The sequence below is a fragment of the Engystomops pustulosus genome, chromosome 4 (genome assembly GCF_040894005.1).
Source record: "Engystomops pustulosus chromosome 4, aEngPut4.maternal, whole genome shotgun sequence".
Lineage (NCBI taxonomy): Eukaryota > Metazoa > Chordata > Amphibia > Anura > Leptodactylidae > Engystomops > Engystomops pustulosus.
Window position 1 is genome coordinate 54144507 of NC_092414.1, and position 22979 is coordinate 54167485.

Here is a 22979-nt window from a genome sequence, read left to right on the forward strand (position 1 = left end):
TGCATTCTCAAGTTTGTATTTATTTTAGAAAATTAAAAGCAATTTTGGTATATGGGAGAAGAGAAGCTCAACAGGCCATTAAGATGTTACATCCTCTGCACTGGTTTGATTCCCAGAATATCAAATCCTTTCGCCATTACCGCAGCTGTAGCGTCACAAAGTAACATCCTTCCCATGTTCACCTTCACAATCTGACCTGCAGAATGAAAGAGGTAAGACCATTAAATCATAGCCTAGACTGACTTCATGTGCAGTATTTCAGGTAACTAATGAGATTACTTTCTAAAGATAAATCTGCAGATTACTTTAGATGGGAGTTAATGCAGTGACTTGGTCCAGACCCTACACAGAGAATGGAACCCACTGCTTCCTGTTCCATTCTTATAATTATCATCCCCACTGAATCTCTTTACTGAGTAAAGCACAGCTCCTCCCCAGAGAAACTGATGTAGGATTCAAACACAAGCCCGGTACAGCAGTGACTATAGGAGAGCTTGGGAGCTGTTCTGTTTTCCAAGAAGATGCCTTACACATCAGTGGGCTCCAAGTCCAGCTACAATCCTGGAATTTAAACGCATTTTCACAGATCTCAAGTGCTGCATCCCAACACTGAATGCAGCTTTCTATAGTCAGAGCTGCTGACAGGTTCCCTTTCATATATTTAAATTTTGAGTCACTAGTGTGGTAAGATATTGAGAGGACTGTACAATTTTTTGTTTTTTTTTATCTGAAATATGTACTTACCAGTCTGTCTGTCCTTTTCAACGCAGTAACAGTTATCATAAAACTCAGTGAAGGTGGTGGCCAATTCATAGAGGTAATCGCATAAGGTGTGGAGCAGGAGATCATCCAAAATCTTCTGTAGAATCTCAGGGAAGCGGAGAATACATTTGCCGAGTTTCCATTCCTTCTCATGCTGTAAACCTATCTCCGTGTCCTGCGCTGCTTTGTGCAGTTGCTCATCACTGATGTTTGCCAATCTGGCAATAGACCTAATAGAAAGATCAAAACAAATACATAATACAAGTTAAGAAAAGATTGTTCTTGTTAATCCATTTAACGTGAATCTGTCACCATATTTTCAAATATAAAGCTGGTGACAGATTCCCATAGAGCCCCATTAACTAACTGAGACTCTCTTTTAGCTAAAAATGGTTTCCCTTACATCCACATAAATCAACTTTATGTTATAACAACTAGCGCCAGAGGGGACGTGTCCTGCTCGGCCAGCACTTAACATCTACTACTCCCCATGTCCCATGCCTCTACGTCATATAACCATGGGGACATCTAAGGTCCTTTTAGCCTTCTAACATTAGAAAAATTTACGTCATTCATATATCTGTTCTCATGAAATCACAGCAAAATTTATGGATTTCTATTCCTCCCCATCCTCCATGGAGGAATGCTGTAATTTCATGTGATCAGATACATACATGGGGTAGATGTTGCAGATGCAACAGGACTTAAGAGGATGTCATCCTGGTCACATGACTTTAAATGCCAAATGATGCAACAGGGCTCTTTCAATGTTTCACACTGCAGAATATAATAGCACTCAGATTAGGAACATAAAGGCAGGGCAGGGTAAGTAAATTGTCATATTAATTCAGGATTTTTGTGACATTGTAGACATGGAAAGAAACCATTTAGGGAAAGGGACAATGTTTTTTAGTGAAGTCTTTATTTGGATGGGTTCATTTGCATGACAGATTCTCTTTAACTGTGCGTTCACACATTCAGTTTTTCACATATAGTTTTTAATGTCTAAACCTGGAGTGGCGTTTGCTTCTCGCAGTGATATGTCCTCAACGGCTTTTGGTTTCAAAAACTGCCTCTGAAAAGCTGAACGTGGAAGGCCAACAGAACAGCACCATAGCTCACAAGACCCTGTGACCTTCAGGTTACAGGACTAAATTAGTTTTCGGTCTTGCTATGAACCCACACGTCTCATCTAGCTGTATAGACCCCATATGTGTAACTTAGACAATATTACAAACTTATCTCCCTCCACACGCCTGTATCCTATAGGTAATAGACATCTAAGCATGTAGAACCGCTAAGCTGATACATACATTATACGGGGTTTTACATTTTTCAGTCCAGTAGAATATTGATCTTTAGGTGACATACATGTGTATATATATAAGTGAATGTCTGTACCTTATCCTGGTAAAAGCATACAGCAGATAGGCAGCCGTGTTTCCTCGATCATCCAACATTTTATCAAATGAGAAGATATAGTCATTCATCCTGTTGTGGGACAAGTCAGCATATTTGATGCACCCGAAAGCAACAGCTTTTTGAGCGGCATCCAACTCCTCAGGTGTAAGTACCTGAAATACAAAAAAAAAAGTATAATACAAACCTTGTTCTTGCTACATATAAACTGTGGTACTATTTCACTGGTTCTGTAGCTCACAGAACCAAAATCCTATTACAACAGGACATCAGTTTTATCCACTTAGGTTAAAGGGCATATACTTCAGCTGACATATTCTAAAAAGAAATTTCTGAGGTTAAAGGTGCCCAGCCACATAATACAAATTTTGCATACTCTGCTGGTGTAGGTGGAAATAGATAATAATCTAATGTGCATTGAAAGCTCTTTCAGGCAACACCAGTGTAGATTCCACATTACACACTTTACCTTATCTCTCTCTTTGTCCTTCAATTTGTCCATAGAACGTTTCAGCCCTTCTTCTAGCAAGTCAATCAGTCTAACAGTGTCACCTGATCGGGTCTTAAATTTTTTCCTAAGAAAAAGAACAATATGTAAATAGGAGCTACTGGTTTAGATTCAATAATTAAATACAGGCAGTCCCGGGGTTACATACAAGATAGGGTCCACAGGTTTGTTCTTAAGTTGAATTTGTGTGAAAGTCGAAACAGTATATTTTATAATTTTAAATCCAGACAAAAAAATGTTTTTGCCCCAGTGACAATCGGAGTTTTAAATTTTTTTTGCTGTAATGGGACCAAGGATTATCAATAAAGCTTCATTACAGACACCTTACAGCTGATCATTGCAGTCTGGGACTAAAGAAAAGCATCCAGAGAGATTCACCAGAGGTCACAGTGGGCAAAAGGGGTCAGCTAGAAGTCGGGCGTCCTTAAGTAGTGCACCACCTGTAAAAGCCACAAGTCCCTGGTTCCCAAAACCCTCTAAATATTATTAAGTACCACCTTGCTAGTGAATCTGAATACATAAAAAGTAGTAAACCCCTTAAATCATTTTTATTACTCACTTGTCTTCTCCTAGGACAACACCAAATCCAGCATGTTCTACTCTGGTTACTTTTGGATCAAACCAACCGATCATCTGAGCCGCTGAAAACACATTCTGCAAGTGGATGCCCTGAAGAAAAGAAAGCAAAATTAAGTACAATAAAGGAACAGCACAAGGTACTAGAATACATATACAGATATCATCATTTTCACTATTGTATTTTTACATTAGTAATAATAAATAATCATACATGGAATATTAAATATCGGCTTGTGAATCTCTCCACGCTAGAGGTAGATGTGCATTTCTCACCTGTCCGCTGTCCACAACGTAGATAATAATATCTGCTCTTTCCTCAACTAATCTCTGCTTTATAGCAGCCAGGTCTGACGTATCGTAGGTGAAGCCTCCATCTGACTTCTCAATGGTTAGAGGTATTGAGCATCCAGGGGGAAATACAACTTTTCTTCCTTCATCCACTTCCACCAAACCTAAAAGTAAATACAGAACACTTAAAATCATTACATAATAAATCTAAGTGACTCTCTAGAATGGATCACTGTCATATTGGAGGGGGTCGGACACTGTAATGAGCCCTGCTTGTGCGGCTAATGACAGGGGTATCACATTCATCAGTCACATATTGCCAAGGCCCAATGAACAGGACTGAGCTGCAGCAGCAGGCACTATACATGATGGGTCGCTGTGCTTGGTGAGAAGTGGGGACACAGCACCAGGTAGTTGGGCCAAATGTTTTCTAAGTCTTTTCCCATCAAACATAAATAAGGGATATGCACCTTTCTCTTCAAATTCTTTTATCACTTGGACCATTTTGTCTTGGTAGTAAGATTCTCCTCTATCGATGATGCGAATGTCCAAACAATCATAAATCTTCTGAAATTCTTAAAGCAAAAAAACACAAAAAGAAGTTGGAAAACACAAATGACAGCTTCCAGTGGCTTATTTTGATATATACGAGCTAATCCTTCCTTCATATTTTTTCTTCTCATTTTAAGGCCTTGTGCATTGGACCTTGTGTCTCGCTACACAGTGACCGATCCGAGTTGCACCCAATTAGCAAAAAATGGTCTGCAAATTTTCCTGTTTTGGACCAGTTTCAGAACAGGGTCGCATGCATGAGTCCTTAGTCTTGGATTGGAATACAGCATTGTATCAAAAGTACTTACATGGAGAAAAAACTGGACCAGAGATATAGATATATATATATATATATATCTCCTTCTGAATATTTGGTCCAGTTTTTTTCTCCATATACTGTATATATTATACATACAGTACAGACCAAAAGTTTGGACACACCTTCTCATTCAAAGATTTTTCTGTATTTTCCTGACTATAAAAATTGTAGCTTCTCCCTGAAGCCATCAAAACTATGAATTCACACATGAATACATCTTGAAGCTTTTCAAGAGAATGCCAAGAGTGTGCAAAGCAGGAATCAAAGCAAAAGGTGACTACTCTAAAGAACCTAGAATTTAAGACATATTTTCAGTTATTTCACACTTTTTTGTTAAGTATATAATTCCACATGTGTTAATTCATAGTTTTGATGCCTTCAGTGGGAATCTACAATTTTTATAGTCCTGAAAATACAGAAAACTCTTAGAATAAACTTTTGGTCTGTACTGTATATATAATATATATTATACATACAGACCAAAAGTTTGGACATACCTTTTATTCTAAGAGTTTTCTGTATTTGCATGACTATAAAAATTGTAGATTCCCACTGAAGGAATCAAATGAATTAACACATGTGGAATTATATACTTAACAAAAAAAAAAAGTGAGAAACAACTGAAAATGTTTTATATTCTAGGTTCTTCAAAGTAGCCACATTTTGCTTTTATTACTGCTCTGAACACTCTTGGCATTCTCTTGATGAGCTTCAAGAGGTAGTCACCTGAAATGGTCTTCCAACAGTCTTGAAGGAGTTCCCAGAGATGCTTAGCACATGTTGGCTCCTTTGCCTTAGGCTACATTCACACTAACGTATGGGGGACGTATATACAGCCGACGTATATACGGCCGATATACGTCCCCCATACACTTCTATGGGCGCACGGCACCCTACGGGAGCGGTACGGTGCTGCACACGTGCGGCACCGTACCGTTCCGTACCTGGGAAAAAGATAGGACCTGTCCTATCTTTTCCCGTAATACGGCGCCGTGCGCCATAGGTTGCTATGGAGAGGGGCGGGGGTGAGCAGCGCTCACCTCCTCCTCCTCTCCCCGTACACTGCCGTTGCCCGCTACGGTAAGGTACGGGCGGGCAACGGCAGTGTGAATATAGCCTTAGGATGGTAAAATTCTTCTTCTATATTTACAACAAGTTCTATCGCCCACAAGCAAGTTTTTCTGGGAAAACTCGTTTCATGCACCTGAGGGATTAATTTGACCAAACCTCGGACTGCTGAACTGAATGGACAAGCTGAGTTTAGTTCAGAAGTTCCAGGTTCTATCCAGCAAATCCTGCGCACAAACTGAGAAACAAACTCACTCATATGAAATGGGTCTTATACAACATTAAGAAAAGTCACCTTTTCTGGACACATCACAGATCAGGTTCCAGGCTTTGATGATATCAGGGCTATGGCTTTGCAGCTGCACGACACACTGATACGCCCTTTTTTTAAATTCTTCCTCTTCGTCAAATCTTTTTTTAGATTCCTAGTAAAACAAGTGCAATCGTTGTGAATTCCAGCAAAACACACCTTGGCATCTACACTATATGACTTCGTTTAAGTACAAAACCTAAACAATATCCATATATGTATTCAAAAATCTTTAGCTATCAATTTATAAAGCATGTAAAGTGCAGTACCAATCCGAGACAGCCAGACAGAATGAAGAGCTGGCCACGTGTGCACGCTGCCCTCTATTCTAGTGTATGAGAGAGGAAAATGAATATAAATAAAATGGGGGGAAAAAATCATACCTTGTAAAATGACTGGAGGTCGCCAATGGGGGGCGAGACTGAGAGGTAGTTTGGGAATTTATCTTGCAGGTGAGCGATTAACATGCCAAACTGAGTACCCCAATCTCCTAGGTGATTTAGCCTGCAAATGGCATACAAATAGATGGATTATAACAAAAATCTACTTTATATTTAGGGTTTAGGCTACATTCACACGATGTATGCCCGCCGTACCGTAGTATGGCGGGCATACATCGGCGCTGCGGAGAGAAGCAGGGGATAAGCGCAGCTCACCCCCGCCCCCCTCCATAGGAAACATGTCCTATCTTTTCCCGGGCTACAGAGCGGTACGGTGCCGCATTTGTGTGCTGCACCGTACCGCTCCTGTACAGGGCTGTGAGCCCATAGAAGTGTATGGGGGACGTATATCGGCCATATATACGTCGGCTGTATATACGTCCCCCATACATGTGTGTGAATGTAGCCTAAGTCTGACTCCTTATCACCTGCGGTCCATCTGAAAACTTTAGAAATATCTAAAAACCATGTGTAACCCTCTGTTGTCTGTGTGTAGTCGTAGAATCTTAATGACTAACTATTGCATCTGTAATAAAGAGCAGGATGCTACAAGTAGGAGGCGTCTATGGCTTCTAAGCTTAAAAAAGCCAGAAAATCCCCAGACTTCCAACTAAGACCTCATTCACAAGACCGTAATGGGGGACGTGATCTGGCTGCTCAATTTGCAGTCAAATCACGGCCCTATTGAGGTCTATGACACCCGGTCGCGGTTTGGAAAGCAAACGTTGTCTTACTGTACCGCAACTGTGTCAGGTGGCTGCCCCGGGTTTCAAAGAATAGGGGAGGGGTGAGAAGCAATCACTCCCTTCCCTTCTCCACCTGGCCCTGTGCTCACCAGAGATCCGCTCCGAGTAAGCAAACGGCCTTAAGGCTGCACAGGGTGTGGTTATCAATACAAATTAGTATGTCTTCTCCCTTTTCAAGGAGATTCTAGATTGACTGCTATGAATGCAGGCTTTGTGTATGGATAAGTACTTTCTAACTAGACGGCATATTCCCAGATGTAGATATTACAAACTGCACCAAGTAGCTTTATGTATTAAAAGAAGAAGCCATTCACCAAACAATCTCACCGGAGCACATCGTGTCCAACAAACTCAAACAATCGGCAAATGCTGTCCCCTATGACGGTAGAGCGGAGATGGCCCACATGCATTTCTTTAGCAATATTTGGAGAAGAAAAATCAACCACGACCTGCAACAGAAGTACGGCATAAGTTAGTGCGTAGTGTTCAATTTCCAGATGTAGAAGATCCTCTCTGCTGTGTGCATAGTCCAGTGATGGCCAACCTATGACACGCGTGTCAGCACTGACACACGTAGCCATTTTCAGTGACACACGGCTGCTGGAGAAAAATTGCTGTAGTGCAGTTGTCTGTTGTCTGGGGCCGGTCGGGCGGTCGGTTGGCGATGTGGTCTGCAGCGAGCGGCTGCATCTCAGCCAGAGAGATCGCAGCTGCTGCTCCTGTCCTCCTCTCCTGCTCTGCAGAGGCCGCCAAATGACGCCAGAGTGGAGCGTGGAGACAGAGCAGCCCCAGCTCGCAAAGACGCAACCTATGCTGTGCCTGCGTGGGAACATCTACACAGGAGCTGAAGCGGCCTGAAGATGAGTAACGGAGGCTCGTGGTGTCGTTGGAGCCTGTGCCAGTTAGGCAAGTTAATTTATTGCGTTGAGCTCTGCCGGGCTGGGCTGTGATGTACACTGCTTTGGGGGGCACTTCTCAGGACACAAATGTCCTTAAAACTAGCTGTTGCTGGACTGCCACAGGTTCGCCATCACTGGAAGAATTCCCCCTCCCCCTCACTTATCTTAGTTCATGGCACCCCACACAAGTTAAATAACAGCAAGACCAACAAAAGAAACCAACTGACAGATTAACAAAGAAGTCACTAAGCAGGTAAGTTAAATAACTATACGTATTTGTTATTTAAACTCTAAATATCATAAAATTAGTTTTTTTTTCTCAAGGTGACACACCACCCGAGTTATGCTCGGTTTTTTGACGAATTTTGACACACCAAGCTCAAAAGGTTGCCCATCACTGGCATAGGGCCTTGTATGTTGGTGAGGGGAAAAAGTGGTGGACTAACCACATGAAATCAGAAAATTTATTTTTTACTTAATGTTTATTGTATTCTGCACTCCTTCTGTCTTTTACCCTAGCAGCCAGACATTCCTGTTCATAAAATGGCCATGATGGAGGGTCATGTGATCTCTATGAGTCCACAAAGTACGCTAGCGTGTTCCCAAGGACAAAATATATCGTCCAAATGCGGCAAAGAGCTTCTAATGTGGACAATCTATTTCGTTCTATGGCGGGCACCGTTAATATACTTTTTGAAAATGAGGAAATAAAATCAAAAGAGAAGGGGAAATTGAGGAAGAAATTGCTTAGCTTTTTACCATTTTATGCATTTTCTAATGCATTTAGCTAAAACTAGAAAGTAAGAAAAGGGCCACTACAGAGTCTGACAATATGAATGATCAAACTAATATGTGTATATCCATACCCTCTTCTGTTCTCCAATGACAGGCGGCTGCACACCATTCACCAGTAGCTTGGTCAGCTGTTTTGATACAAAATTCTTCTGAATGTGCACATTAATAAAACCTGTTTAGAGAAGGGTTATACAGTATTATAATCATGAAACCAATACAGGTAAGAGGAATTAAAAGTCATCAAAAATGTGTTCTCCTGCCTAATATTGGCCAAAGGTATGATGGGGGTCATATAGTTTACTAGGTAGTAATTAGTAAAAAACCTGTATGTGCATGGCATGGTTACTGTATGTTCCAATGTGCCATCTGCATGGCATCATTCCTAAGTAATATTCAAAAGGAGAAGATGATGAAATCTACCACCAGGATCAAAGATTGTAAACCTAACACACTAATATGCAAGTGTTTGCCCCCTATGGCAGGATCCACTCTTCTTCTAGCTACTTATGCCCTGTTTATTTAATTAAATAAAGGCTTTAAATATTTTGCACATAAACCTGAGGGGCTCCAGCTTCAATGAACAGTTGTGGAGCCTGGAACCTCTAAAGCTCATTTGCATAATCTTTGAAGCCTTTTTTGTAAAAAGGCATAATGAACTGGGTAAGAGTGGCATAAAGAGAGGATACAGAGGGGCAGACACCAGCATGTAAGTGTGCTGGGTTTACAATACCTGATCCTGGTGGTAGATTTCCATTAAGTATAGCCATATGCAAAGGGGATTTTCAAGCTGTCAATCCGCTTGAAAATACACATGAAAGGACGGCATTCAAGGGATAAGGAAGGTAAAACACAAACCTAAAAATGTTCGAATCTAGTTAAGCCTCAAAAAGAAAACTCCTTCATGACTAAACTACTGCTTATCACTTACCAATTCTATTATGCCTACAGCTGGAATTAGACTTAACAGGACTAAGTGTCATACTACTATAACCAAATGGCTAGGTAACCTTGTACTCAAGATATGCAGACATTGCTTTTACTATTACTGTGCCTTCTTTGCTCTTGTGACTATTATGGATCAAGGGGGTCTTGCTGTAGGAGGGAGGGGTGGCTGTGTCCAGGTAAGGCTTTGTTTTATGTATATACTGGTTTTTAGTTTTATGCCCGGATTTATTGCTGCCTATGTGTGTTTTTTTTTTGTTTTTTTTTTACATAAATGAGATTTTTTTATTGAACTGGTTAAGAAAATTACCAATTATATGTATCATTCCCATTAAAACTTCCTTGTCTCTGTTTTGCCATTACCACCTGTATTGGTATGGTTTTCTTAATTTTAACTGCTTTAATCCTATACAGGAGGTCAGGATGTCTGTAGGGTGCCTGCAAATGTTGAGCTCCTCTTTCCCCTGTCACAACAAAAAACTCAGCACAAAAATGCAATACAACCAGACGCCCCTAGCTCGCAGCGGGAGTGCTGCGGTGTAAATTTCATGGCCATTCCATTGCCACATCAAAGGGCAACCATGTTCCCTCTCATCTGCCTTATCAGAAGCATATTTCAATAAATATAAGTTACCTGGGCCAGCGATTTCGGTTTTCTCAATTAAGTTATTTTCTGGAAGGTTTTTGACGATTTTATTTGCTATTTCTATTGGGCTCACTTTCTCTCCTCTTGCCTTAAGCATCTGTGAAAGAAAAAAACATTTACAGTTAAGAACTCCTATATTACAGATATTATTTACACAATTTTATTTTCTGAGCGCATGATATCAATATCATTACTACCCCTTGCTATATACACAGAGCTTGATGGAGTGCGGTTTATGAGCCAACTGAGAATACCACTTTAGGCCCCTTTGCCGTGTGCTCACCTGGGTCATACTTTACAACATAGGAAGCCACACCATGTCCAGAAATCCGGCAAAAAAAGGACATGTCCTATTTACTCTAGTGTAGCTCTGTGTTAAAGTAAATGTCATACCTTTTAAATTGTATTTGTATTATTCTGATACTTAGGCCTCAATGTATAATGTACTGCTTTTAGAAGCTATCATATTTAATATGCTTTAAAAAAATATCATATTTTATTATATATTCATCTATTAATGACACGGTACGGTGGGAAATACGGTCATTAAATTGGATGACTGTATTGCCCATTGAAGTGAATGTGTCATGGTGATACCCATATGGTGATACAGGACGGGTAGCACAAGGCCATAAAAAGCATTTTTTGTGCAAGGGACATCTATCTTATCTTCAAGTTCCCCAGCCGCTGCTCTATGACCTGACATTCGGCTGCCTGTTCACTCAAGCAGTCTTCTAAAACCTGCGCCATGAATATACGATAGTGAAGCCTTTAGGTACCAGGAATGCCCAGCATAATTATACAGCTGAACCTGTTAATACAATTTCTTGTGATTACAGGTGGTCCCTTACTTAAGAACACCTGACTTACAGACGACTCCTTGTTACAAACAGACCTCTGGAAGCTGGTAATTTATTGTACATTAGGCACAGGTTGCAATGGAAAGTTGTAAGAGTTATAAAATGTGACTGCAATGAAGCTGAATTATTAATCCTTTTAATTATGACAACCCAATATTTAGAAAATCCAGTTGTCACAGGGGCCAAAACATTGATGTCTGGAGGCAATTACAAAATATACCTATTCAGACTAACATAAAAAATTAATTTTAAGAACAAATCCTGTTCGTAACCAAGGGAATGATTGTAATTAATTTTCTAAATATCCTGGATATCCTTTCCAAAGAATATATGAGCAACATGTATATAAGTCATATAATATAATGTTATATAGTTTTATAATAATATCAAATGCCTGTATGAGGAAAAATAAAGAAATGCATTTTCCATCTGATTATAAAAGTAAATCAATTAATTATAACTGGTCAAACACAGAAATATATATCAGGCCCACCTGAGTCATGGCCATAGCGCTGTTGCATTGGTAGTCCCCAAACTTCGGCTGCTGACTTGGAGTGACTGCCAATGGTGCATTTACCAATTCAGGATATGATGCTCTAATGGCCCGGCCAAAAATCTCCTGGAGCTGGACATTGATGTTAATCATGCTTTTTACCGATTTTTCTTTTTCTTCCTGAAGACTCTGTCATACAATAAAAACATATTAATAGAAGGCAGGAGATTAATAAAACAGACAATACAGCATTACATAAATGGGTAGGAAGTTGGTCTGAAATTATCACATGTGAAAGAAATGTGAAAGCCTGGAAAAAAGACACAAGCTAATCCGGTTTAGATTAATAAAGATCACAATGGAAAATGTTTAGAGAAAATAAAGTTTAATTGTTGCCTTCTGTATCTAATCTACAAGTACAGCCCATCTGTAATGTGTGGGATTGATGCATTTGCATCTGTAATACATCCATATTGTGGATCAGCTTCCACACATCTCATTCTATAGACTGTATATTCCATTTCACAGACAAATGAAAATGTAGGTAGTGCATGTTAGACAGCAATTGTAGAAAAGCATTTGTGACCTCTGAGAAAATGTAAGCTTTCATTTTATCCATTTAATAAATAAAAATATACAGACCATGTGATACTTGTGAAACCTACTGGTTTTGAACTTTTGTCACATAGTGCATTAGGCTTAGTTCACACCTGTGAAAGGGGTTTCCGTTAAACTCACCATTTTAGGCGTGTGTAAGAACATTTACGGTACATTTCTGTTTGAATTCCCTTATAATTCCATGAAAAAAAAAAAAAAGACACTAAAAGGCAAAATTTTTTCTAGTATTTCATGAAAAAGGAAACGGAGCCTTCTGAATGCAGTTGTGAACTGAGCCTTATTGAGATCTACACATTAAAAATGATATCAACTAATGTTATTGAAATAAAAACATTAGTTATTTAAAATGATGCTCCCTTAGAGGAAAAATGTTGTGGTCAAACACTATAATGGAGAATTAAAGGAAACCTACCACTTGTAGTGGCAGGTTTCCGATGGAAATACCGGGCACCAGCTCAGGGTGAGCTGGTGCCGGAGCTTATTTTCGTTAGTGTTTTAAACCGCGGTATCGCGGTTTAAAACACTTTTTAAACGTTATAGCCGGCGCAGGCAGGTACGCGCTCGGCGCTTACCGTGCACGCGGCTCTCATTCACTTCCTATGTAGCCGCGGGCTAGCTGAAGGTAGATATTTATACTCGCCTCCCCGTCCCATGCTGAGGTGCAGTAATCTTGTTTTAGTATGTCTGAGCAGGTCACCATTTCAGATAAACGAGCTTTTTAAAAATATGTAAATGAGGCAGAGGCGTTCTGCCAAGTGCCTCTTGGCTCCTCCGAGTAGTTATTATGCATGGCCCTTGGCCCGTCTGGCTCCGCCCACACAGTGGTCAGAGCGCCAATGTGACGTCACCGTCTCACACTCTGCAATTCTTGCGTGATCATAGCATAGTGTATAGATGCAATGTTATGATTGCGCATAACGTGGGAACTGCAGGTACTATAAATCTGCTACGAGCTCTAATGACGTTCATATCCATAGTGGGACGGCAAAGGGTTGTCCTGACAGCCAGTCACTATCCCTCTGGCAGGATGTAATAAGGAAGCAATATATTAATATATTGCAATACAGTAAAGGTTCTGTTCCTGAAGAGGTTAAAGTCTATGGGACACGTTTTTCAATGCAAAACAAAATTCTGTCTTAGGCCTGGTGCACACAAACATATCATATGCATATGTGTGCATGTCATGAGCCACATACAAGAGCCACATGTCCATTGTATGACGGGAGAAAAGGCTGCCATAGCCGGCTTATACATAGGACCATGTGGTTTCATGGTATGAGGGCCAGGTGCCAAAAATGTGAAATATTTCTGATGTCAACTGGGCCAACTAGTAGGAGGTGGAATGTTATACTTAAAGGGGTTGTCCGAGTTTAAAAAAAAAAAATATATGTGGCCGGGAGTGGGGTTACTAAAACAATAAAGCTGTACTTACCTCCCGGTGCCCTCCCGTATCCAGCGCTGCTGTCGCTCCGGTCCGGGGGCCATGTAAACAAACATGGCCGCCGGAGCAGCGCTGGATTCAGCTTCCGGCCGGATGCGACAACCTTCCGGTCCCCATACACAATGCAGTGTATAGGGACGGATAGGCGTACCCGGCCACGGCCGGCCGGAAGCTGAGTCCAGCGCTGCTCCGGCGGCCATGTTTGTTTACATGGCCCCCGGACCGGAGCGACAGCAGCGCTGGATACGGGAGGGCACCGGGAGGTAAGTACAGCTTTATTGTTTTAGTAACCCCACTCCCGGCCACATATATTTTTTTTTTTAAACTCGGACAACCCCTTTAAAGGGGTTTTCCCATTTCAGCAAATTAATGTTGTATGTATTCTAAAAAGTTATACAATTTTCCAATATACTTTCTGTATCAATTCCTCACAGGTTGCTAAAACTCTGCTTGCTGTCATTCTATGGAAAGTTTCTATGTTTAATACGAGTGGTCAGAGAGGTGCACGGCTCGTTATATCACAGACAGTAATCAGATGTGTGTTATAATGAGCTGTGGAGCTCTGTGACCATGGTCAGATTTCTGTCCACTGGAAGTAAACATAGAAGCGTTCTATAGGATGACTGCAAGCAGAGATCTAGAAAACTTTGAGGAATTGATACAGAAAGTATATTGGAAAATTGCATAACTTTTTATAATAAAAACAATAACATTATTTTGCTGAATAATCTTCCTTAGGCCGGTTCCACACTTGCGAGTGTGATGCGATGAACTCGCATCACACTTGCAACGCATGCTGCTCGGAACGCATGGCCCGAACGCTGCCCACCGGGAGTGAACTCAGCATGTCAGTTCACTCCCGGTGTGCAGCGTTCGGGCCGTGAGTTCCGAGCAGCATGCGTTGCGAGTGTGATGCGAGTTCATCGCATCACACTCGCAAGTGTGGAGCCGGCCTTACACTCTCACATTTATAGAACTAATAACACAAATTCTCTCTCCGTGCCAAACGTTCCTTTCACTTTTACTATCAGTTAGATCATAAAAGACACACCCAGAGTTATTCTAACACACATTGCATTAATACATTTCTTACTATACTTTTTCTCTGTATGATCCATAGCAAAATTGTGTAATGTTGACATATAGTAATGATGCTTCTAGCCCAGAGGTCCTCCAGGTTATTAAAAAAAACCTACCACCACGGATCCACCTATTAAGGTAGATCCGGAGGTAGGTGCCTCTAATGTATATAAGGATAGCCCTTTTTAGGGCTAATTCTTTAGTCCCCTTTATCTTTTTTAATCTTTAATTGTGATAATTTACCAAAGTGGCTACTGGGACATGGAGTAGCTGGAGCTGAGGCTAAATGGTGCGGCTACTCCACACCCCCTTAAGCCTCCTGTATCCTCCTACCCAGATACCTTCAGCGTACAGCTCCTCGTAGCGCATGTGCAGAACGCAGGCCGCCGGGTACCAAGCCGGAGCTCCTGTGCATGCGCAGAGCATTCTGCTCGCTGAAGATGTCTGGGTAGGAGGATCAAGGAGGCTACTGGGGCATGGAGTAGCCGCGCCGTGTAGCCTCAGCTCCCCGGCTACTCCACAGCCAAGCAAGTATCATCTTTGGTAAATTAGCATATTACCGCAATTAAAGATTAAAGGAAACCTACCACTTAAAAGTGGTAGTTTTTACACACATATACATGGCACGTGAGCTGGTGCCGGAGCATATTTTTATTAGTAGAATAAAGCCCCTATCGCGATTTATAAGTTATATTAACTTATATCTCGGCGCACGTTTCCCCGTGCTAAGACATCCTCTTTAATTCATACATAACCAAGTTACAATCTTTATACTACTATGAAACCAAGTGGAAGCCGTGCTGGCAGACCGTACCTTACGCAGGATGTTCAGCCGATACTTCAGCTTGGAGTTCTCGTCCCTCAGAACCTCTAAGCTTGGAGAATCGCCAACAAACGCAAAGTTCCTGAGAGATTCTATCTCAGCAGTGAGAGATTTAATCTCTGCCTCCTAATAAAGATGAGAAACAAAGGCAAATTAATGTTTTACAATGCTGCCAATAAAACATAATACATAACAAGGTGCACAAGCAGTAGTTATTATAGATAGTCCTGTGGTATGTCTTCTTTATTATGGGTGGATAGGTGGCTGTCACATCCCCTTGGCAGAATACAGGGGGAAACAAAGGGACAATGTAGGGGAGCAGACTCTTCTGTACTCTAACTAATGGTTACCCCTTCTTATTCACTTCATACACCGATACTTACAGCACTGGTACAGTCTATAGCTGTATATACACCCCGATACTTACAGCACTAGTACAGTCCACAGCTGTATATACACCCCGATACTTACAGCACTAGTACAGTCCACAGCTGTATATACACCCCGATACTTACAGCACTAGTACAGTCCACAGCTGTATATACACCCCGATACTTACAGCACTAGTACAGTCCACAGCTGTATATACACCCCGATACTTACAGCACTAGTACAGTCCACAGCTGTATATACACCCCGATACTTACAGCACTAGTACAGTCCACAGCTGTATATACACCCCGATACTTACAGCACTAGTACAGTCCACAGCTGTATATACACCCCGATACTTACAGCACTAGTACAGTCCACAGCTGTATATACACCCTGATACTTACAGCACTGGTACAGTCCACAGCTGTATATACACCCTGATACTTACAGCACTGGTACAGTCTATAGCTGTATATACACCCTGATACTTACAGCACTAGTACAGTCTATAGCTGTATATACACCCCGATACTTACAGCACTGGTACAGTCTATAGCTGTATATACACCCCGATACTTACAGCACTGGTACAGTCTATAGCTGTATATACACCCCGATACTTACAGCACTGGTACAGTCTATAGCTGTATATACACCCTGATACTTACAGCACTGGTACAGTCCACAGCTGTATACACCCTGATACTTACAGCACTGGTACAGTCCACAGCTGTATATACACCCCGATACTTACAGCACTGGTACAGTCCACAGCTGTATATACACCCCGATACTTACAGCACTGGTACAGTCCACAGCTGTATATACACCCCGATACTTACAGCACTGGTACAGTCCACAGCTGTATACACCCCGATACTTACAGCACTGGTACAGTCCACAGCTGTATACACCCTGATACGTATAGCACTAGAACAGTCCACAGCTGTATATACACCCCGATACTTACAGCACTAGTACAGTCCACAGCTGTATATACACCCCGATACTTACAGCACTGGTACAGTCCACAGCTGTATACACCCTGATACGTATAGCACTAGAACAGTCCACAGCTGTATATACACCCCGATACTTACAGCACTAGTACAGTCCACAGCTGTATATACACCCCCATACTTACAGCACTAGTACAGTCTATAGCTGTATACACACCCTGATACTTACAGCACTGGTACAGTCCACAGCTGTATATACACCCTGATACGTATAGCACTAGAACAGTCCACAGCTGTATATACACCCCGATACTTACAGCACTAGTACAGTCCACAGCTGTATATACACCCCGATACTTACACCACTAGTACAGTCCACAGCTGTATATACACCCCGATAAGTACAGCACTAGTACAGGGTGTCTGCTGGAAGCATCACAGTTATAGATGATGATGATGTCATCGGTCTGTACTAAATGTTAGTAGAAATCTGATGAAATATGGTGCAAAAAAGTAACAGGCGGTCACGTGGACCATATGAGACGCCTGTGATTGGTCAGAACGCACGGCTGTCTCTGTCTTTGCGGTGCATGCAGCCCGGAGCACAGTGACTGTGCGGTATACTGCGGGCTGTACGTGCAGCACGTGACTGGGCAGCCGTTACCGGCACGGAGCTGCGCACTTGTCCCTCATACATAACGCCCTATCACACTGGGCTCTGCCTGACCTGCTGCCGGAGCTTCTCCTCATAGCGACCAAGCTCCATGCTCCGCTCACTCACACACACACCGGGGGAAGAGGCGGCACAGGAAGCCGCGTCACCTCTACCAGGCGGAGGCATGGCGGGAGGAGGCGTCAGCGCATAAGACCACCGGCCGCGGGCTACAGCCACATGTCTCCCCGGGCTCCATGGCGGACACATGTCTCCCCGGGCTGTACGGCGGCCTCATGTCTCCCCGGGCTGTACGGCGGCCTCATGTCTCCCCGGGCTGTACGGCGGCCTCATGTCTCCCCGGGCTGTACGGCGGCCTCATGTCTCCCCGGGCTGTACGGCGGCCTCATGTCTCCCCGGGCTGTACGGCGGCCTCATGTCTCCCCGGGCTGTACGGCGGCCTCATGTCTCCCCGGGCTGTACGGCGGCCTCATGTCTCCCCGGGCTGTACGGCGGCCTCATGTCTCCCCGGGCTGTACGGCGGCCTCATGTAGCGTCACTCCCCTGAGCCTGTGCTGAAAAGTCACCCGAAATAATGAAACTTATCTCAAACATTGGTTTCCCGCATAAAATGTTGCAACATTGTATACAACCATATGGCGTGTAAGGCAGTGGTTCTCAACCTGTGGGTCGGGACCCCAGCGGGGGTCGAACGACCAAAACCGGGGGTCGCCTAAAGCCATCGGAGCCGAAATTTTACTGTGTTTTTACTGCGAGTTGCATGGTTTGGGGTCACCACAGCATGAGGAACTGTATTGCGGGGTCACAGCATTAGAAAGGTTGAGAACCACTGGTGTAAGGGAACAGGGTCGTCTCAGAGGGCTCCTTTAGGCCCCTTCTCCACTGGCGTTTTTCACGCGCGAGTTCTGCGCGTGCATTTGACGCTCAGAACTCGCATTGCACTCTGTCCCATTGTATTCAATGGGTCTTTCTCCATTTGCGTGGTTTTCAACGCGCGTGCTTGCGTTCGTTTGCACGCGCGTCAAAATCGCAGCATGCTCTATTTTTGCGATTCACGCGCATTTTTCACGCCCCATTCAAGTCTATGGGGACGTATCAAAAACGCATTGCACTCGCAAACATTGCAAGTGCAATGCGAGTGCAATGCGTTTTAAACGTAAGGGTTGCTAGGTGACCAGTATAACAGTATTTCCCCTGCTCGCGAACGATCATTTAATTAAAAAAACACAATGAAGAACAGTGAAGAATAGAATAAAAACAGTGAACACAGGATCATTTAAGATAAAAACACAGTGCAGAATAGATTACAGATGTTCGGCACATCTGCTTACTTGTCGGGAGATACGCGCGGAGCGGTGCGAACAAAATAGCATGTGAAGAACAATATATATGTGTGTAAAGAACACATTGCAGATGTTTCCATACATCTGCAATGTCTTCTTCACACATATATATTGTTCTTCACATGCTATTTTGTTCGCACCGCTCCGCGCGTATCTCCCGACAAGTAAGCAGATGTGCCGAACATCTGTAATCTATTCTGCACTGTGTTCTGCACTGTGTTTTTATCTTAAATGATCCTGTGTTCACAGTGTTCACTGTTTTTATTCTATTCTTCACTGTTCTTCACATCTGCTAACTTGTCGGGAGATAATATACGCGCGCGGAACAGTGAAGAATAGATCGCAGATGTTTGCAACTTATCAGAAGACATTATTTTTCAATTAAATAAAACATTTTATTCCCGAACCTTGGTCCCTTTGAAAAAGTCCCATTGACTTAAAAAAACGCGCGTGAAAACGCAAAAAAACGCGAACAAAAATGAAACAAAAACGTCAGTTTTTCACGCATTGCACCCTGACGTGAAACGCAACGCTAGTGTGCAAGAGGCCTTACACTGGACTCACTGGTGGCATAAAAAAAATTTAGAAACTAACAGTCTCCTGGTCCCCAAATTATTCCATGGTTTATCATATGCAACAGTCCCCTCTGGCTATTTTATATAAATCTAATGGATACATTAGATACAGCCCCTTATGTGGGCCCCCCACCAATCTTGGGCCCCTGCACTTGCTGGCGCCGACCCTGTATGCAGATCCTGATGTAAATGAAGGGCAGCATTCACTTAGGAATAAACCAACATCCTGCTTTTACTATAGTAAGTGAATGAAGTTGCCTGAAAACCATGGGCTGCAAAAATTGTCAATACTGTTTAATTTTTAATTTTTTTTTTTTTTTTTTGGGGGGGGGGGCATATAAGTCACGTACTAGGACAGTGATGATGAACCTTTTAGAGACGGAGAGCCCAAACTACTACAACCATGACCCACTTATTTATCGCAAAGTGCCAACACAGAAATTTTATTTGTGATTTATACTCCCTGCTCTGTCACAGCTTTCATTGATATCAGCACCCTGAGGACACCAATAAAGCAGAAAATAGAAGAAATTTGGATGATCATTGTAGTTTCCATCCAAGTCCAATAAACAGGAAGAATTGTCAAGGCCGGATCAGGAGCTACAATGATAATCCAGATCTGTCCACACCTTCCCACCCCTCCAGCAGTCCTAGGCAGTCCTGTCACTTTAAAATAGCTCTGTGCACAGCAAGTCCTGGGCTGTCTGGGACTGTAGGAAGATACCTGGAGTCATCTCTGGTGATGGCCGAGTGCCCACAGAAAGGGCTCTGAGTGCCACCTCTGGCACCAGTGCCATAGGTTAGCCACCACAGTACTAGGAGATACAATTAAACATGTCTCAGGATGCCAGTTATGGACAGCTAGACATAGAGGAGCACAGGAGCCGCTAATAAAGATGTTGTGTCTCCTATTCCGTAGTTCACAGAACTAAAATCCTGGTGCAGTTCGGAATATTATGGCCTAAAACATATGCATGCTGCTGCAATATCCAACCCCAACTCTCTGAGACCAGAACTGATGGGCTCCTGCCCTGGACAGTTAAAAACTGCTGTTCATTTTTATACAGTGCCCGTAAGGTGCCTATATTGTTAGAAAATGCCATATTTTTTAATAGATTGGTGTTTATGATATTAATGAATTAAGTAGATTATATCCTAGTCTGGGAACGGTATTCCACAGATCACTCATAGGGGATCATTTATCTTTTCCTTTCGTTGCTGTTTTGCGCCTTTTTCGCTGATTAATGGCTGATTTTTATATCTTTTTTTATATGGCTGAGAATCAGCCTGGTCCTGGTCATCGAGCCTAAATTCTTATCCTTTTTTATATAAAGTCTTATTATTTTAAAAAAGGATCTGTCGGGCGAATGAAACCCTCTAGCAGCACATACTAAAGTAAGAAGATCCCCAGCCCTCACCCAATTAGAGCATTATTAAGCATCTCTTGCTTTTTTCGGAACATGTCGACTACGTAGTGATCATCTGACCTAGCTCACAGCGGTCCAATGTATTCATGTGGTCCGAGGTGCTCCCCCTTTCAGATTCTCAATAAAAGTTCAATAAAAGTAGAAAATGCATCTACAAATATTTTGTGCAGTTTCATTCAAGAACAATGTTACCTGCTGTCTGGGCACATGGCGGGGCGCAAAAGGGAAGGAGCGCTATTGAGCTTTCGTAGGGCAGATTTCAATTTTAGCTTTCAGGTGCTGCAACATGTTTACAGAGCATCTGAGTTACCCGAAGCTTTTCCTCCAGAAAACGACTCCATTTTTTAAACTTTTTATCAATGGGTACCGGGGGCATTTTATGCCCTTGCTGCCAATGGACATTTTACTTTTCTATTTTTTAGTCCCCACCTCCAAAAATCCATAACTTGTTTTCCTAGCTTGTTTTCTGTGTAACTAATTGTATTTCCTAGTGACAATATTTTATATTACTTGCCGTGTACTGGTTAGTGGGAGAAAATTCCAAATACTGTCAAACTGACAAGAAAACGCATTTGTCCAATATTCTTGTGGGCTTTTTTTAATTTTTCACTGTGCGCTCATTATGACACCTCTAATTCAATCTCTGGTTCGGTACAATCACAGGGATACAAAATTTATATAGATTTTATTATGTTTTGATAGATTTAAAAAACTTAAAATCTGTTGAACCACAAAATTGTTCATTTCACCATATAGTGACACTAAAAACTTTTTCATACTTGAGAGTACGAAACTGCCCCATGTAGTATCAGGCTGAAGGGCGCGGCCATGTTTCTTCTCGGCCGGCGCATAGAATGACGTCAGCAGCGGCCGCGTCATAGTATGCACCTGCCATCTGGGAAGAAAAATGGCCACTCCCTGCAGCCTGGTACGGAAGAAAGAAGACAGGCACAGAAGACAGAAGAGGAGCTGCGCTGACATCGGGGCCACCGGAGGGTGAGTATATAAGTTTTTATATACTACACGGCAGGCAGGGCTGGCTGTATACTATAGGGGGCAGGCTGGGCTCGCTGTATACTACACAGGGCAGGCTGAGTTGGCTGTATACTACCGGGGGCAGGCTGGGCTGGCTGTATACTGCTGAGGGCAGGCTGGGCTGGCTGTATACTACACGGGGCAGGCTGGGCTGGCTGTATACTACTGGGGACTGGCTGTACACTACACAGGGTAGGCTGGGCTGGCTGTATACTACACGGGCAGGCTGGGCTGGATGTATACTACTGGGGACTGGCTGTACACTACACGGGGTAGGCTGGGCTGGCTGTATACTACACGGGACAGGCTGGGCTGGCTGTATACTACAGGGGGCAGGCTGGGCTGTATACTACTGGGGGCAGGCTGGGCTGGCTGTATACTACTGGGGGCAAGCTGGGCTGTATACTACAGGAGGCAGGCTGGGCTGGCTGTATACTACTGGGGGCTGGCTGTATACTACAGGAGGCAGGCTGGGCTGGCTGTATACTACTGGGGGCAAGCTGGGCTGGCTGTATACTACAGGAGGCAGGCTGGGCTGGCTGTATACTACTGGGGGCTGGCTGTATACTACTGGAGGCAGGCTGGGCTGGCTGTATGCTACACGGGGCAGGCTGGGCTGGCTGTATACTACATGGGGCAAGCTGGGCTGGCTGTATACTACTGGGGGCAAGCTGGGCTGGCTGTATACTACTGGGGGCAGTCTGGGCTGGCTGTATACTACTGGGGACAGGCTGGGCTGGCTGTATACTACTGGGGGCAGGCTGGGCTGGCTGTATACTACAGCGAGCAGGCTGGGCTGGCTGTATACTACTGGGGGCAGGCTGGGCTGGCTGTATACTACTGGGGGCAAGCTGGGCTGGCTGTATACTACAGGGGGCAGGCTGGGCTGGCTGTATACTACTGGGGGCAGGCTGGGCTGGCTGTATACTACACGGGGAAGGCTGGGCACCCGGGCCATCGCCCCAGCACACCAGATAGAACTCATAGAATCTTCCTGCTGTTCC

The 22979-nt window shown here is 43.2% G+C and overlaps 1 protein-coding gene across 2 annotated transcripts; it reads right to left on the reverse strand.

Moving 5' to 3' along the window:
* Positions 1-17808, reverse strand: RARS1 (arginyl-tRNA synthetase 1). 2 transcript variants are annotated; one of them, XM_072145930.1, is made up of 15 exons: positions 17650-17808; positions 15580-15714; positions 11627-11815; positions 10262-10370; positions 8757-8857; positions 7319-7440; positions 6189-6309; positions 5791-5920; positions 4027-4131; positions 3542-3720; positions 3249-3358; positions 2651-2756; positions 2164-2336; positions 745-992; positions 1-196 (listed from the first exon to the last, which is right to left on the reverse strand). In XM_072145930.1, exons 1-15 carry the CDS (start codon positions 17761-17763, stop codon positions 87-89), a joined length of 2052 nt encoding a protein of 683 aa, XP_072002031.1. In that variant the 5' UTR covers positions 17764-17808; the 3' UTR covers positions 1-86. The 2 variants fall into 2 exon arrangements, with proteins under 2 accessions (XP_072002031.1, XP_072002032.1); XM_072145931.1 differs by lacking the exon at positions 17650-17808 and adding an exon at positions 17328-17553.
* Positions 17809-22979: the final 5171 nt, after the last annotated feature.